This window comes from Chlamydotis macqueenii, chromosome 3 (assembly GCF_036417535.1).
Source record: "Chlamydotis macqueenii isolate bChlMac1 chromosome 3, bChlMac1.mat, whole genome shotgun sequence".
Classification (NCBI taxonomy): domain Eukaryota; kingdom Metazoa; phylum Chordata; class Aves; order Otidiformes; family Otididae; genus Chlamydotis; species Chlamydotis macqueenii.
Window position 1 is genome coordinate 101,257,571 of NC_141558.1, and position 14,894 is coordinate 101,272,464.

General features: G+C 42.7%; 1 protein-coding gene across 1 annotated transcript in view; it reads left to right on the forward strand.

Moving 5' to 3' along the window:
- Nucleotides 1-10,850, forward strand: part of RPS6KA2 (ribosomal protein S6 kinase A2) — a 104,218-nt gene extending 93,368 nt beyond the window's left edge. The window contains exons 17-20 of the mRNA XM_086743461.1: nucleotides 3,848-3,924; nucleotides 6,339-6,456; nucleotides 7,627-7,764; nucleotides 8,158-10,850. Coding sequence (XP_086599587.1) covers nucleotides 3,848-3,924; nucleotides 6,339-6,456; nucleotides 7,627-7,764; nucleotides 8,158-8,283 — 459 coding nt within the window. The 3' untranslated portion in view covers nucleotides 8,284-10,850. The remainder of the gene's footprint in view (nucleotides 1-3,847; nucleotides 3,925-6,338; nucleotides 6,457-7,626; nucleotides 7,765-8,157) is intronic.
- Nucleotides 10,851-14,894: the final 4,044 nt, after the last annotated feature.

A 14,894-nucleotide genomic window follows, 5' to 3' on the forward strand; every position in this document is an offset into this window, starting at 1 on the left:
GCACTGCTTTCCCATTTTTACAGACAGGGAAATGGAGGAAGACCAAACAGCTTGCCCTAAGCGTGGGGAGGGGTGGCTCTGCATCACTGGCGAGTGCTGTTCCTTTTATGCAGCCCCATGGAAGTGGTTTTGGGGGCCACAGCTGTTTGAAGGGTTTGGGCTGTTTGCTGTATTTGACCCTTGAGAGGTTCATAGCTGCTTCCTTCTGATGAAGGAGCAAGACATTACTTTCCTGGGTAATTGTTCTTTTCTTGGAGTGATGCTTATCAGCTATTTTAGTATTCACAATACAGAACTTCAAATGTCTGTCTGCCTCTGCTTGTTACGGTCCTTATAGGAAAAATACAAAATTATTGCCTTTCAATACTTCATCTGTTCTCTACTGTCAAATACCACTTTCTCTCAGCTGGTATCATTCAGCAATCTTCTATTCCCCATAACTCTCATCCATCCAGTTTTCATCAGCATGGAGTGTACCTGGGAAGAGAAAAATGGGATGATCTTTCTGTTCAAGGTCCTTTCATTATACAAAAAGATAGAGGGATCACAGCCTTCCAGCATAAGAAGGAGAATTTTTTCAATTGAGACCATTGCCAGGAACAGTATAAATTCAAAGCAGATTTTTTCAGCAAAACTATTCTATTGCCAAGACGGATTGGTTTGTTATTTTATTGCTGTTTGGTTGGGTTTTCATTTTAGAAGCTGGAATGAGCTGTTTAAGATGTATCAAAATAAGTAAAAAAAAAGTCCTGTGGCACCACAGTAGTTCAATTTCCAAACCAAAAAATAATCATGTTTGCAAGATTTAAAGCACTCAGATTTTCTCCAGGATACAATGCGCCTAAAAGAGGTGTAGCTGTTTTTCATGATGGGCTGCTTTCTATAGTGTCTGTAATCACAAACATTGCCAGCCCAACACAGTTTCAGATCAGACTCTTCTGATTTGGGCTGAGAGCAGAAATCGCGCTCCCAGACGTTTGTGATGAGTAAGACAGGTCCTGCTAATGCAGGAAAGGCTGGAGAGTAATTGAAACATTACCAGAACTGGCAGAGAGCTTACATAAAGCCTTAAGTGCTTTTACATTTTACCTGTGATATAATGCTGCCCTCCAGCCTAGACTTGACTTTCACGTCCCCCGGTCTGAGCCCCGCTGCGACGGCTGCCACACACCCGTGAAACCAAACAAGGCAGCAGAAAGTCAGCTGAGCTGGTGACAGGAGAGGACAGTGGCAGAGGAAGGATGACATGTTCACCCACTTGAATCTCCCTGGATTTTGGAAACATGTAATTTGAGGGTTAGATGAGGGCTATGAGAAAGAGGGAAAGAGGTGCTCTGCCACCTAGTGCAGGCCATGCTGCGTGCAGGGAGTGAGGAGCCAGGGTCAGCAGGGAACATGCAGCCTTTCGGACCCTTTGGATAAAGTAAAAGATTTTATTCTGCAGTTTTCCTTCAAAATCTGTGAAGAACTACCGGTTTGGTATTTGGAATAATAAGATTTTTATTAGCTTTCATACCCATATGCATACCTGCTTGTGTCACAACTGAGAAAAGCCTATATTTGTAACATCATTATTCCAATAAATCAAAGCCTATAGAAATAAAAGGGGTTTGGATAAATATCTGAGCCATTATCAGAACTGAATGAACCCAGGGGAAGTTTGTTCCTTATCACCACAGTGCCCTGCTGTGTGGGGAGCTAAGAACCAGCTCATGCCTGTATTTCAGATCCCACCAAATTCTCGAGGTGACCCAAACACCTTCATGGGTGGTAAATTCTTCAGCATCCATTAGAGTAGGACACCACTGCATTTTCTGCAAAGCTCTTTCCCCCACTGATTTATTTCTAAGACAGTTGCCTGTTCTTGTTTGACAATACCTTCATCCTAGATCAAACAGGAGTCTTTTTAGCCAACAGTTGCTCCTGCCAGCTCAGTGTTCTCACTTTAACCACAGTTGCATGGACCTGCTGGAGATGTTTTCAAGCAGCAGCGACACTAACTGGTAACTCTCAGCAGATCCTGTTGTTGTCCGTGGGGTGAAGTTGCTGTCAATAAACAGTAATTCCCAGCGAAGCTTTCCCTGGATGCTGGCGCAGAGTGAATGTCCCTGTTACCAAGCAGCGTTCTTGCAAACTGAATGACAGCACACAGTGACACCTGCCCATCGTTTTGGGGTTGTGTAACCATTTGCTTCATACCCTGCTGCACTAAATATCATCACTGCCTCATTTTTCCATCATTTGCCTCAGACTTGATCATCCTTGGTTATTGGAGCAAGACAGCCAAAAGACAGCAATGAAAATGTATTTTCATACTATTTCATACTATTCAAGAAACAACACAAAAAATAGGGAAAATGTAGCTGTTCAAGCATGGCCACACCAAAAGATAAATGTTAGATATTCAGTCTCACGGGCGAAGCAAGAAGCAACTGAATTTGTCAAATAGTAAATAAGTTTTTACCATAAAAGCTAACATTAATAGAGGGGGAATGAATGCAGGAACTAAAGAAATAGAAACAATTGAAATGGCCAGAGAGCATGTGTGTTGTGCAGGAGAGAGAGAGGCAGAAGCAGGATTTTAGCAGCTTTGCGAACAGGAGGAAATGCAGCTTTTTCTCCCCTTTTTTTTTTCAGGTAGCAAATGTTTGCTCAGCAGTGTACCTGGCAGGTGGTTGCTTTACCACTCATCATTTTTAAAATCTATTGCGGCAACATTTTCTGAAACTTTTTTTCCTAGCAGTGCTTGGTCTTTTCTGTGATAGGCTTCAGGTAGCTGAAATCACTTCTGAGCAATAAGGCTGCTGGTCAGAGAAAGACTTGCTGAATTTGTACATTCCTTTTTCATGTGCTTTGTAAAAAAAAAATTAATGTATCTACTGATCCATCAGAAGGGGACAAAACTTTGCTTGTGTGTTAGAACTGAATAAACAGAAGGGTAGTTTGCTGTTATGAGCAAGTGAGAGACCTGGAGGTGTGATCCTTGAGCTTTTCTGAGCCAAACAGAAACAAAGTTCTTCCCTTGATCTCAGCAATGCTGCCTCAGTTGGTGACTTCTTTTTCACTTGAACCTGCTCTGACTCAAATAGGCATTTCTTCTGGTATGCATTATCATAAATGAAATCCAGATCTTGCCCTTACTGCTGTAACTCACCACCCTGTACCAACGTTGAACCTATGGGTCAGAGCTCTGCTGAGTACTACAGGTCTTGTTTTCCCCATAGGGAAAAGGGATCGAGTTTTAGCCTATTATCTATCAAGTCCAGCCAATATGTGGCCCCTTTTCTTAATACATTAGATGAGAATAAGCTTTTCACCTTTATTTGCAGTTATCATGCCCCTGTACCAGTCTGACGTTAGAAATGCGTTAGTGTGCATCCATTTGTTGTTATCAAATTCAAACTGAGCTCAGACATGCTTGTCATTGTCACTCAGCCCTACGCTCTTGCACTCACAGTGTTCTTGGTAACCTCTATGTTAGGAGGACACGTTTCAAAGTATTAACTCACTTTTTTCAAGAAAGCTTCTAAAACACTGAAATAAATGGAGGGGCTTGTTCTGTTTTGCTGTTTTGCTGACGGTCAGAGAGGGTTCTGGAGCCTCCAACAGACTGCAGTGATCTCTGTCACTGTGGAGGTGACAGCTGTGCTGGGAGCCCACTCCAGCCTGGGTTTCACCTTGCTCAACTCCGCTACTGAACATTTTGCACCTGAGGCAGCCAGACACGAGGGCAAGCCCTGGAAATGTCAGCAGATACAACCACTAATTGGTGCTTTTTGAAGCCCAGAAGCTAAAAATTGAAGAATGCAGGTTAACCTATTTTTGTCTCTTTCTTTCCCTCACATAGGTCCTTAAACGCCAAGGTTACGATGCAGCCTGTGACATCTGGAGCTTGGGGATCCTTCTGTACACGATGTTGGCGGGGTGAGTGATGAGCTTTTCCTAGAGCAGGAGTCTCCAGTGGGCTCAGCACTTCAGCAAGCCAGAAGGAAGTCACAGATAGAGACAGCAAACTGTCTGGCCTCCTTTGAGAAATGTGCTCAGTTTTATGGATGTAGGATGTTTTTCCAGAACGCATAATTAACTTTGACACTTTACAAGTTGTTTAGGTTTTTAATGGCCTGTGCCCATAAGTATGCACTGAGACTGAGGCTCCTAAAATGCTCACTCACCACTTAAGCAGTGTGAAAGTCCTTTTTTTAGAGTGTAGAAGTATGAAGAGCCAGATCATGTTCACCTTATCCGTAAGAGGATGTTCATTCATTTCTATTAATATATATATTCTCTTCAGCTTCATTCTTCTACTGTTGTTGTTATCGAGGGATCTGACCACCTTTAAAGGCTAAAAAAAAAACCCAAATATAGTTTTCAGATTATATTGAAAAATACACTGCAGAAAGGACGGAAAGTAAATGAAGAGACCAACAAGAACAGCAACAGGCAGCAGGAACTTTTGGGGGGTACTTGGCAAAAAAAAACCCTACCAGTGTGTTGGCTGAATTAAATATTGACAGAAGGCGGCCCAGAGAAAGAGATAGATTGAAATAAGCAGCGAAGGACAGGAATAAGATGCACTGGGGTGAATGGGAAACACAGTGCAAAAACCCAACCTGGAGTTACGAAATCCCTGAATTTCTTTTCTCTTGCTGGCTGCAAGGTATGATACGTGCATATTTATCACACCTAAGTGCAGCCTGAAACTTTTCAGTGACCTCTCACAGCTCTTTAATCTGCTTCATGATCATTCAGCTGTGGCAAGAAGCTTGAATTCATTCCTAGATTTATACAGGAAACAAAGACTTGGACCCTACCTTTCTGTTACTCGTGTCTTTTGCCTTGTGAGTGATAGAAAAAGTGCCAGAATTTTCTATCGTCTCACCTATTTTGTTCCTGAGTACAAATATGTTCACCATTAGCTGAAATACATTGTGACTTTCTGGGGCAGTCTCACAGTCTCCGTAAAAAACTGTTTCTGTATGCCGTAGATTCGCAGTGATATGCAACCAGATTTAGTAAAAGAAAATCAACACGTTACCCACAGTCACATTGTTTAGCTGATTATATTTAAAATGCTTCTTTTTAAAATGTGAAAAAATAGATATTTGAATCTGAAATATAATTTGCATGAGATGGTGGATAGTAAATCTGCTGACAGGTGTTACTAACTTGTATCTCACATTTTTTTTGCACTTACAAGAGAAAATAAGAGTAATGCAAACAGATGAGCTGACTTTTTAGGTGCCACCACTGCATTTAGGGATAGTCTTGTTCTTCCTCACCAGAGGAGAGTTAGTAGGAACCAAGTATTATTTGCACCAGGACTTTATTCTTCTCCTATCATCACTATAAGCAGAGAAAGCTCAGACAGCCAGGACTAGAGCACAAGCCTGGGATTCTGTTAATGCAGGTAGTGGCAGGCCTTGGAGTTTTAGCCACTCCTTAACTCTTGCTGCATCCCTCCTGATAGTTATAGACTGCAATAATATTACATATCTCTTTAGGCTGAATTTCGGTGAAGTCTGAAATGTTTTTGAAAATTAGAAAATACAGCATAAGGAACTGAATTTCCTACTGGAAACCAGGTGGGATAGGAAGCTGAGGCCAAACCAACTGTTTAATGATCTGAAAACCACTCTGGCAAGTTTTCAGAAGAGAAAAGACAGATGGAAGGAAAAGTATAAAAATCCCAGATAGCCCCTTCTTCTAAACCTACACAGCTGTTCAAGGCTGCAGAGTAAAATTTAGCCTAGTAGATTTTAGTCAGCTGCAAAAATCCCATCACTTGTCACTTGATGAAGACCAAAAGCGTGCCCTCTGCATGTGACACTAAACCTGGGTGCACATGACTAGTAATTTCTCACTGCCTAGATCAGGAAGATTTTAAATAACCTATTGCAGATCATTTGTTCTGCCCAACAGACTTGCACCTTATGTTTAACAAAGCACTGCAAAATAGATTATAAAGGGTTCTTTTTATTTTTCTTTTTTCTGTTTCAGATCCTAATTTTTCTCCTTTATTATTTTTACCCTTTCTTGCCATTATCAAGGTACTTCTATTGGCAATAAAGCAATTAAAGAGGTAAAAATCTGTCTATTGTTTAAAAAGAATATTTCCTTCCTAAAAAAAAAATGAGAACAGAACAATTTTTTTTAAAAAAACAATTAAGGAATCAGTCTTTTCCTCTGCAGAACAACTTAATACAAGGAAAATGAAGCAGTGATGTCCATGGTCCATTCTGGAACAAAGTTCCTGTTGTAATCAGTGGCAGTTAACACTAGATCCTAGAAATCATATACTTGCAAATTACACTGTATTTTTTTATCTTTTTTAAAAACAGGTTCACTCCTTTCGCAAACGGACCAGATGACACCCCAGAGGAGATTCTGGCCAGGATTGGCAGTGGCAAATATGCACTTACAGGAGGAAACTGGGATTCAGTATCTGATACTGCAAAGGTCAGTGAACACTGTCTCAGATTTTTTTCTTATTATCTAAAACGGGCTTGCAGTCTGCAATTGTAACAAACCTGAGAGAGAGATAGTTCAAAGCATTATTTCTCAGTACCTCATGAAATAAAAGCTTGCTTCTTTATTTTTCTATCACTGCACATGAAATAGTGTGTCAGGAATTTTGGTAATTTATTTCATTGAACTACAGCATAATATAGTACCATCAATTGTGAATGCTCTTGAGATTTAAATAGCACAGAACTCCTTTTTTCTGGTGCAACTGAACTTTTAAAAGAAGTGTACAGTAGTCAGTGCCACAAATCCATAGTCTATATGTAAATCACCTTTTTGCTCCTCAAAGTTAACCAGGAGCAGGCACTTTACAAACTGGCATTTTTAACTCCTGTACAGTTCACAGTTTAGGCTGCCCATCCATCACAAAGCATGGAAACCCCAGGAGATAAAACTCATCTGGTGCTGAGACTTTTGGGCATGAAGCTGTGCAGTGGTCTGTGAGACAGGTAGATGGGCAGGGAGGCTGGCAAGCTTCCAGTTGTCTGGCATTAATCAGGAACTTCGACAGGATTTAGAGATTCTTGCAAGAGATTTCAGTTTTAGCTACTGGTAGTAACCACTGGAAGAACATTGATATATCCCACCACAAAACTGCAAGCAATCCTAGTAACATATTCATCTTGCTGCCAACACCTATGAACCTCACAATTAATTTTTTATCAGATATCCAGTTTTGAAATTAAAATGTTCAGACACAGTAGAACTGATATCATTGAATTTTAGCCACTTGAATGTTAGGTTTCAAGTCTTAGCTTCTCTTATAAGCATGCTTTGGAGTCAGTGAGGAGATGCCTCCAGATGGCATCCTCTCTAGGAGGAGTTTATCACCCCTATGAGGTCACCAGTAATAAACACTCACTCAATAAGCTGAATACCCTCCACATTACCTTTTCACTGGATTATCAACTGAGAGTTGAACATTACACTTGAACATTTTGAAGATCAGACATTAGATTTTAAAAATATCAAGCATATCTAAAGTACATCTCTCTCTCCATTGAACATGCTAGTGAGGACACAGCCACCGGGAAGGTCTTGGTAAAACTTGCACTGCTATTAATTGCTTTTTCTCTTTTACTGTTTTCTTCCTCTTAAACTCAGGACATTGTGTCAAAGATGCTTCATGTAGACCCTCATCAGCGCCTCACAGCAGTCCAAGTCCTAAGACATCCATGGATAGTGAACAGGGAGTATCTGTCTCAAAACCAACTCAGCAGACAGGATGTTCACCTGGTGAAGGTACATCCTACCCCTCTGCCTCTTTCTTCCTTGCGGAATGAGCTGTCATTTGTGTAAATATTCTGGAAACTGATAAAGGAATTGGGAAGATTATTTGCCACAAGGCCAAATCTAATATGGCACCATACTTACATTAATTATTTTTGACCTGTTGCCTGCTTGATATTTTTAACTTCAAGCTGCATTGTAATGACCTGGTGGGACTGTGCATGTACTGCTACGCACCACTTTGAACCAGACACCCCATCTGTCTGCCAGCCTAAATGTTGTTACTCTTTCATGGAAATTGTCCATGCACATCCATTTTGTCAGGAGACTGAACAGGGAGAGGGAGGTGAAAAGCATCAAAGAGCTGAATTTCAGCCCAGCATGTTCTCTTTCTCTATTTTACAGGGTGCAATGGCAGCCACTTACTTTGCTTTAAACCGAGCACCTCAGGCACCAAGGCTGGAGCCCGTATTGTCCTCCAATCTGGCTCAGCGGAGGGGCATGAAAAGACTTACCTCTACCAGGTTGTAGCAGTACCCCCACAGTTCATTATTTGAGACATTCATCTTGGCTAGCAGAACTCTTTTGGACAACCTGCACACGAAACCGCCAGAACTAGCAGAAGCTCAGCGTAAGGCAAAGTTCTCCTTTGCTCCATCATTTCTTTTACATTCCAGCCAGGGTCCCAAGTTTAACGACTTCACAAAGATGTGCCAATTTTGCCAGTAGCTCTGTTTCCTTACTGAGATAAAGCCAAATAAAGTAGGTGTGCTCCATGCTTCCCACCCTAGGAAATACTATTTTTGAGTCCTTAGGATGTTCCACGGGAAGACTGTTTTCATTTTGTTTCTCAAGAAAAGCACTTTTTGCTATGAAGAACGCAGCTGGGTTTGAAAGCTTTCAGCTGTTCCAGGACGCGTCATGATGAAATAGCTCGGCTGGTCACCAGTAGACATCTACTGATCTCTACTCACCCCAGGAAGTGAAAGCTGCAGAGACACATGAATAATACCTTATTTGAAATAAGTGCTATACAACATGAAGGAGAGAGAGGTGTCAGTGGTGGAAATACCTTCTGATTTCAAGAAATCTTTTGCACTTTGCCCCTGCCCTCTCTGGAACGAAGTCAGCACCACTCGAGAAGCACGTGCCACCAGCCCTGGCTCTCTCGGAGGTCTCAGAGAACAGAAAACCTCTGAGAAACTCAGTCCTCTGAAGAAATTATTGGGTTTTACAAGATTCTGGGAAAGCATTCATCTAAAACAGTGTGAGTGGATCAGAGGAGAAAACGGTGTCTGGTCTCAGCCAGCAAGCAGGAGGTCTGGGAGGACTAGGTGAGGGGACTGAGTCACCTAGCAGAGGCAGGGAAAGATGCAAGTGACTTGGAGGACAGTAGGCAAAAAGACCCATGGCAGCATGGCGGGGAGTACTGCCAAAGGGAACCAGCATGCATGTGCTTAGGGAACAAACTGGGATTCCCTGTAAAAGCAAGGAACAGTCCCTCTTCTGCGGCTGGTGGGTGGCTGGGCTGCCGAGGGGCCAGGTGGGGTGGGTCGGTGCAGCCATCCTGCCACGCCATCACCGAGTCTGCTCTCAGAGACCGGCTCTGGCGGGCCAGAGTGCCACCCTGGAGCCAGCAAGGCCATTTCCAGTCATTGCTCCCTGCCCTTCCCTAGCTGCTTACCCAAATCCGCCTCTGTCACCCAGCTATTCACATCCCTGCCCGGCTGTTCTGCTCTAGCAGAGCTAAACTCCCCATGCCACGTGCGTGAGCGGAGAGTACCCACTTCTGAAGAGTCCAGCTAACTCTGTTACAAGCTTTAATAATATTAAATTATGAGGAGAGACGGGAGGATGCTCTGCTTTTATATTTATATAAATATGTACATGTGTATTTATATACATATAAAACAAAAGTTCTGTACCTTAATACCTGGATTTTCCAGGTTCAGGGAAAGAAAACTTCGTTAAAATGGTCTCAGCAAAAGGGACCTTTTTTTCTCATTCCCTGATTTCAGAGAAAGTGAGGAAGGTCTGTGGTGCCGGATGTGAACTATTTTTTTTATTCTTTTTCTTACCCATCTTGGCTTATGGTGGTCACAAGCTGACCAGGATTCTTCTTTGTACTGCTTTTGTTAATTTTTGTTTTCCAAGTAAATTTTGTCACCTCAGATGCTTTGTGGGAAAAGCTAATGTGCTATGTTGGCTTTTTTTTTCTGTTGTGACAGGAAAAAAAGAAAATTGTGAACATGGAGCTTTATATGCTAGAGATGGTAACTTTTCCTTGCTGGGTAATGCGTGCGTCTCGGTGTGGAACTGGAATTACCAGATCGTTGCCTCAGAGTGTCCAAGGGAACGAGGAGTTGCATTTGCTTGTAGCAATATGCTTCCTAAAACTATCTCTGTTCCAGTGTTGACTGAACTTTGTTTGTTTGCATTAGTCTATTTTTAAATTTAAATTTATTCTTAATAATTTAAGCCGATATTTAATGTTCAGGTTTATGTGCTGTGCACAAAGGAATGCTGCAAAGCAGCTCTCCTTGAAGCCCTTCTCTTTTCTAGAATAAACAATGCTGTGAAACTTCACACAGTGGCTGAATTGGCTTGGACTGGTGTGTGCAAACACAGGCAGGTGTGTGTCTATGGCTACATACAAGCAGCCCTCATTCTCTCCTCCGGCAAAGCCGTGCTCAGTATCAGCTTTTTGCTGCTTTTACACTTTTCCTCTCGGTAGAAGTTAAGTCTCATACACTTCTGCACACTGCGAGGTGAGTCCACAGGCAGGGGACATCCTGGCTGATGGAGAAAGGCTCTGGCCAGGCCTCGTTTCCCTGGAAGTGACTTCTGTCGTGGAAGAAGGCAAGGTGGGCACAAGGATGCTAAGGGTAACCTGGAGGCTGGGTTTTCTGGGGTCCCAGCTGATTTGTGCTGTTTTAACAAATGTACATTTAATGGTCAGTGTAACTGTGTTGTATATGGGCAGAAAGAGTGTTGTAAATATTATGTACAGTTTTTCTCTCCTCCAGAGATTTCCTAGTCATCTTTCATTGTTTCCGTTTGCTTTCTCTTCACAGCCACTGGAAACAGTCTAATTCCCTCTTGATATACTTGGTCTTCATTCTTTGAGCATTTTTTTCATCGGAATATTATTGTAGGCTAAGCTTACAGGATGCTGCTCTGCCCGAAGTTTAATCTTCCTGATTTAGCTCCTTCTAACCCACCAGCTATCACCCTGTTAACCATACAAGGTTTGGGCCATGTACAAAATGATATGCGTTGATGCTCATTGATTACTTTATATACCTATAATTATATCTAATGAGATTTGCTTATTAAGACCTTGTTGCCAGTGCATCCAGATGTATGCATACGTGTGTGTATGTGACAATACATACACAAAAAACCTGCTGTCCCAGCTTGTCCAAATGAGGATACAAGCGTGGTCAGTGCTTGAAGTGATACTCAGAAGAGTTGTCTGTGGTTTTCTTGAAAATCTGTCACTGAAGACAGTTGTGGTTACTCAGAGTATGCACAGGCGGCTGTGCCCATCCGTGGAAGAAGCTGTCCTGTCCAGCCTCCCCTCTTTCACAGCCGTGCGTCCCCGCGCACCCCCAAGGCACGTCAGCCCCCGCTCCCCAGTCTTGCCATAGGAGGTGCTCTTCTGAGGGTTTTCTGACCTGTTTCAGTCAAGATGAATGTAATCAAACCATTTCTACTGTCCATCTTGCTGATCCAGCTCACTTGGATCAAAATACAAGCGTCTCCTTCAGCAAATCCAAGGGACGGTCGCTCCTGGCAGTGGGGAAGGAACATGCCGTTGGCACTCAGTATTTCAGACTGAGCACCTGCCACATCCCTTGGCCCAGCTGGATCCAGGCAAAGATGCATGGCCATGGCCTAATTACTGCTACAGCTGCTTTTATACCAGCATCTCCTTTTCAGACTCCTTGCTACAGCACAGTTCAGCGATAAGCATTTATTCTTTCTAGGAAAAAAACTTAACTGAAAAAGGCTTAGCCTCTCTTTCTCTCTCTCTCTTTCTCTCTAGATATTTTTTACTAAATGTTTAACTCCTGAAAGTCTAAAAATCACTTCAAATTAGATCATACCATCTTGCAGGTTATTAGTCCACAAAGTGACCTAGTGCCTTAGGCTATTACCAATAGTATAGTTATATTTCTGAACCATCAAGGTGTGCAAAGCAATGACCGTCCAAGGCATACCAACGCGTCTCTGTCACAGACATAGTCAGCTCATCTGAAGAGCCACTTCAAAAGCTGTTGTTCAGCTCAGAAGAGAGGAGTTTGCCCAGCAAGGAGAAGGCATCTCCCCACACTTCACAGAGCTGGGCCCTTCCTCTGCAGCTCCAGGACTTTGAAGAAGCCAAAACGGTTCTGATGCAATGGGAAGAGTTGCCCCAGTTCCTACACAGCACCACAGCTTGTGTATATGGCAAAGGTGTGGGAGATGCTGCTCAGAGGAAGAGCTGACCTCTGTGCCCCATTAATTTTTACATGTTTAAAGTCTGTTTAAACATCTGTTGGCTTACAGGGTAGATCAGAATGTATTCGGAATCTGTATGCAAATCTTTAAGGGACAGGCTGGCTTTGCCTGTGTAGCGCAGCACTCTCTCTAAAAACTTGTCCCTAGCTCTGGTACATCCAAATACACCCGGACCTTGGTCGAGTACGGCAATTGCTGTTTGTCTCTGATATTAATTATGCCAGGGCTTGGATCACTCTCTAAGCCACAAGTGCTGCAAGGGTTTCTTATGCCACCAGGTCACAGAGCTTATGCCAGCATATGCGAGTGCTGATGCTAAAAAAGGCAGGCAGGCACTTTCTCTTGACCTCAGCTGCTCGTCTGTCCTTTCGCACCTCCCTTATCCAGATCACCACGGGGCAAAGCAAATGTTTGTGCATCAGAACAAGTGACTGGGGACAGCAGGAAAGCAACAGCGTCTTTTTTTTTTGCCAGCAGTGCTGTCAATACATTGGTATGGCTACAACTTTGGTGTTACCTCTGTCCCTCTGCTTCCAAGCTACGCGGAGCTGAGCCCAGGGTGTGGCTCAGAGCCTGGGTGACAAACGATGAGATGTCTGTTCAGCAGCAGGTTTCTGATGCCAAGCTGTGCTCACAGAGGGGGAGAACAAGTCCAGGCTTCTGAAAATTTGCCACAAGTTCATATAAACTCCCAGTAACCAGGAGGTGTAGGGCTGCAGATGACATGCCACGGGGGAAATAATGTTGACTGTGTGTATTTTTGCCACCCCTGACTTTATAGAGAGGACAGGAAAGATCCTGGGGTTTGTTTTTAAAGAATCCATTTTTACAGAGGAAATTCCTGATTTCATAGAGTGCCACAGTTTTCTAGATCCCTAGTAGGAGTAAGACACATAAACATGGCAGGTAAAGCAGATTAGTACAGCAGAAAAGGAGATAGCTTTCACCAGAAAATTACTTTAATCCAGATGTTTTGAAGCTGTATCTCAAGATATGTGTAGCAAAAATGCCAAAGCAATACTTAGAAGCAGAGTTATCTTATTGAACATCTGCAGACGGCGCCTTTCAACAAGAGCCAAGCGAGGGTCACATGTCTGAATCCTAAAAGACAGGCAACCAGCACAACCGGGCCAACCACCTCAGATATTTCTTAGATTAAAATTAAAAGGCCTGAAATAATAAGATAACACAGTTCATAACAAAGGAGAACGTGCAAGCCCATTTTCTTTTCCTCTTTTGAAGTATACATCATAATCCTGTAGAAGTGTGGATTCTTATCTCCAAGTTGTAGCTCTCACTGTATACAGAACTAAAATTCTCAGTATTGAAGTGAAGGGTGGGTAGAAGCTTGTGCAGAACAAGAATGTTACAGAGCAAATAAAGTCACAGTAGTTCTTTTTAGCTAAAATCTATTCATAAGTTTTGTGAGCCTAGACCTTGTATTTCCACATGCAAGTGACAGCACACGCACGTCAGCCAGCTAACCAGGCATCTGATCCTGCATGTCCATACAGGCTTGGACATGGAAATGTTTTGCAGCTCAATGTTTAGAGTCTTAAAATTAAGAATTTGGCCCTTTGCATCAGTGTATGTTGTGCTGTTCAGTGTTGAACTGTACAACCACTACTTCTTGCTTTGGTATATGTAGTTACAATTTGTGCTCCATTATGTCTCCTAAATGGATGTGATGACAGTCATAGTTTTCAGAGATGCTGTAGCGTGAAAAGCAAATGAGGAAAGTGTGTGTCCTCTTTGATAAAGGAGAATTTTGAAAGGAGACTGGAAATAAGCATTTTGAAGTGCAGAAAATGAAAACCAGTTGCTAAAAGATTGTTTCTGATTTGCTACTCAGAGTCAAATCTTGCCTCCCTCACTCTTATTGTATCAGTTCCTGACTCCATACGCACCTTCCGTGAAACGAGGGGGACAGCTCAGAGCAGGGTCCTACTTTCTGTCACAGTGGTGGAGTCTGGCCATGAGGTGATGATGTGTGCAAGGGGTGTACTTGGGTAGTATTAAATGAATTTGACAAAATATGAACCATGATCTAGCACTTTGTTTACAGGCTCCATATTCATGTTTACAAACAGTGGTTTCTGAGGCTCACGCTTTTTATGTTTCCTGTATGAAAAGGGCAGTCGGTGTACAGATATTTATTATGTTTACCAGCGTTTCTGAATAGATTTTTTTTATAGTACATGGTTTTATGAAGTGTAATATTTTTATAGCAGAATGATGATCTTTGGACTTTCTATAATGTTACATACAACTATTTGCAAATAAGCTCTTTGCTCCCTTTTTTCTGGGCACCGTATCCAGTGTTGCTGCCACTACTGCTGCTGGCCCCAGCTGCTGCTGCCCCACAGTGACGTGGGCTGACAGTATTATGAAACTGTGCAAACTGACTTCAAAGAGCTGTGATTGTGCTGAAGGGCTAGCTGTGTGCTGGGTCCCTCTCAGCAGGAGGGACGGGGAGCTCTACTCTACCAGGGCAAGAGTTTACTGTGGATGGCCCCCGAGCAGAAGCCCCCCAGTGCTCACCGTTGTCTGTACTCTGCCGTTTTGGCTTGGCATGCCCATCCTTTCCTTTCTTTATAAAGAAATAAAAAAGAAAAAAAAAAAAAAAAGGATCCTGCTCA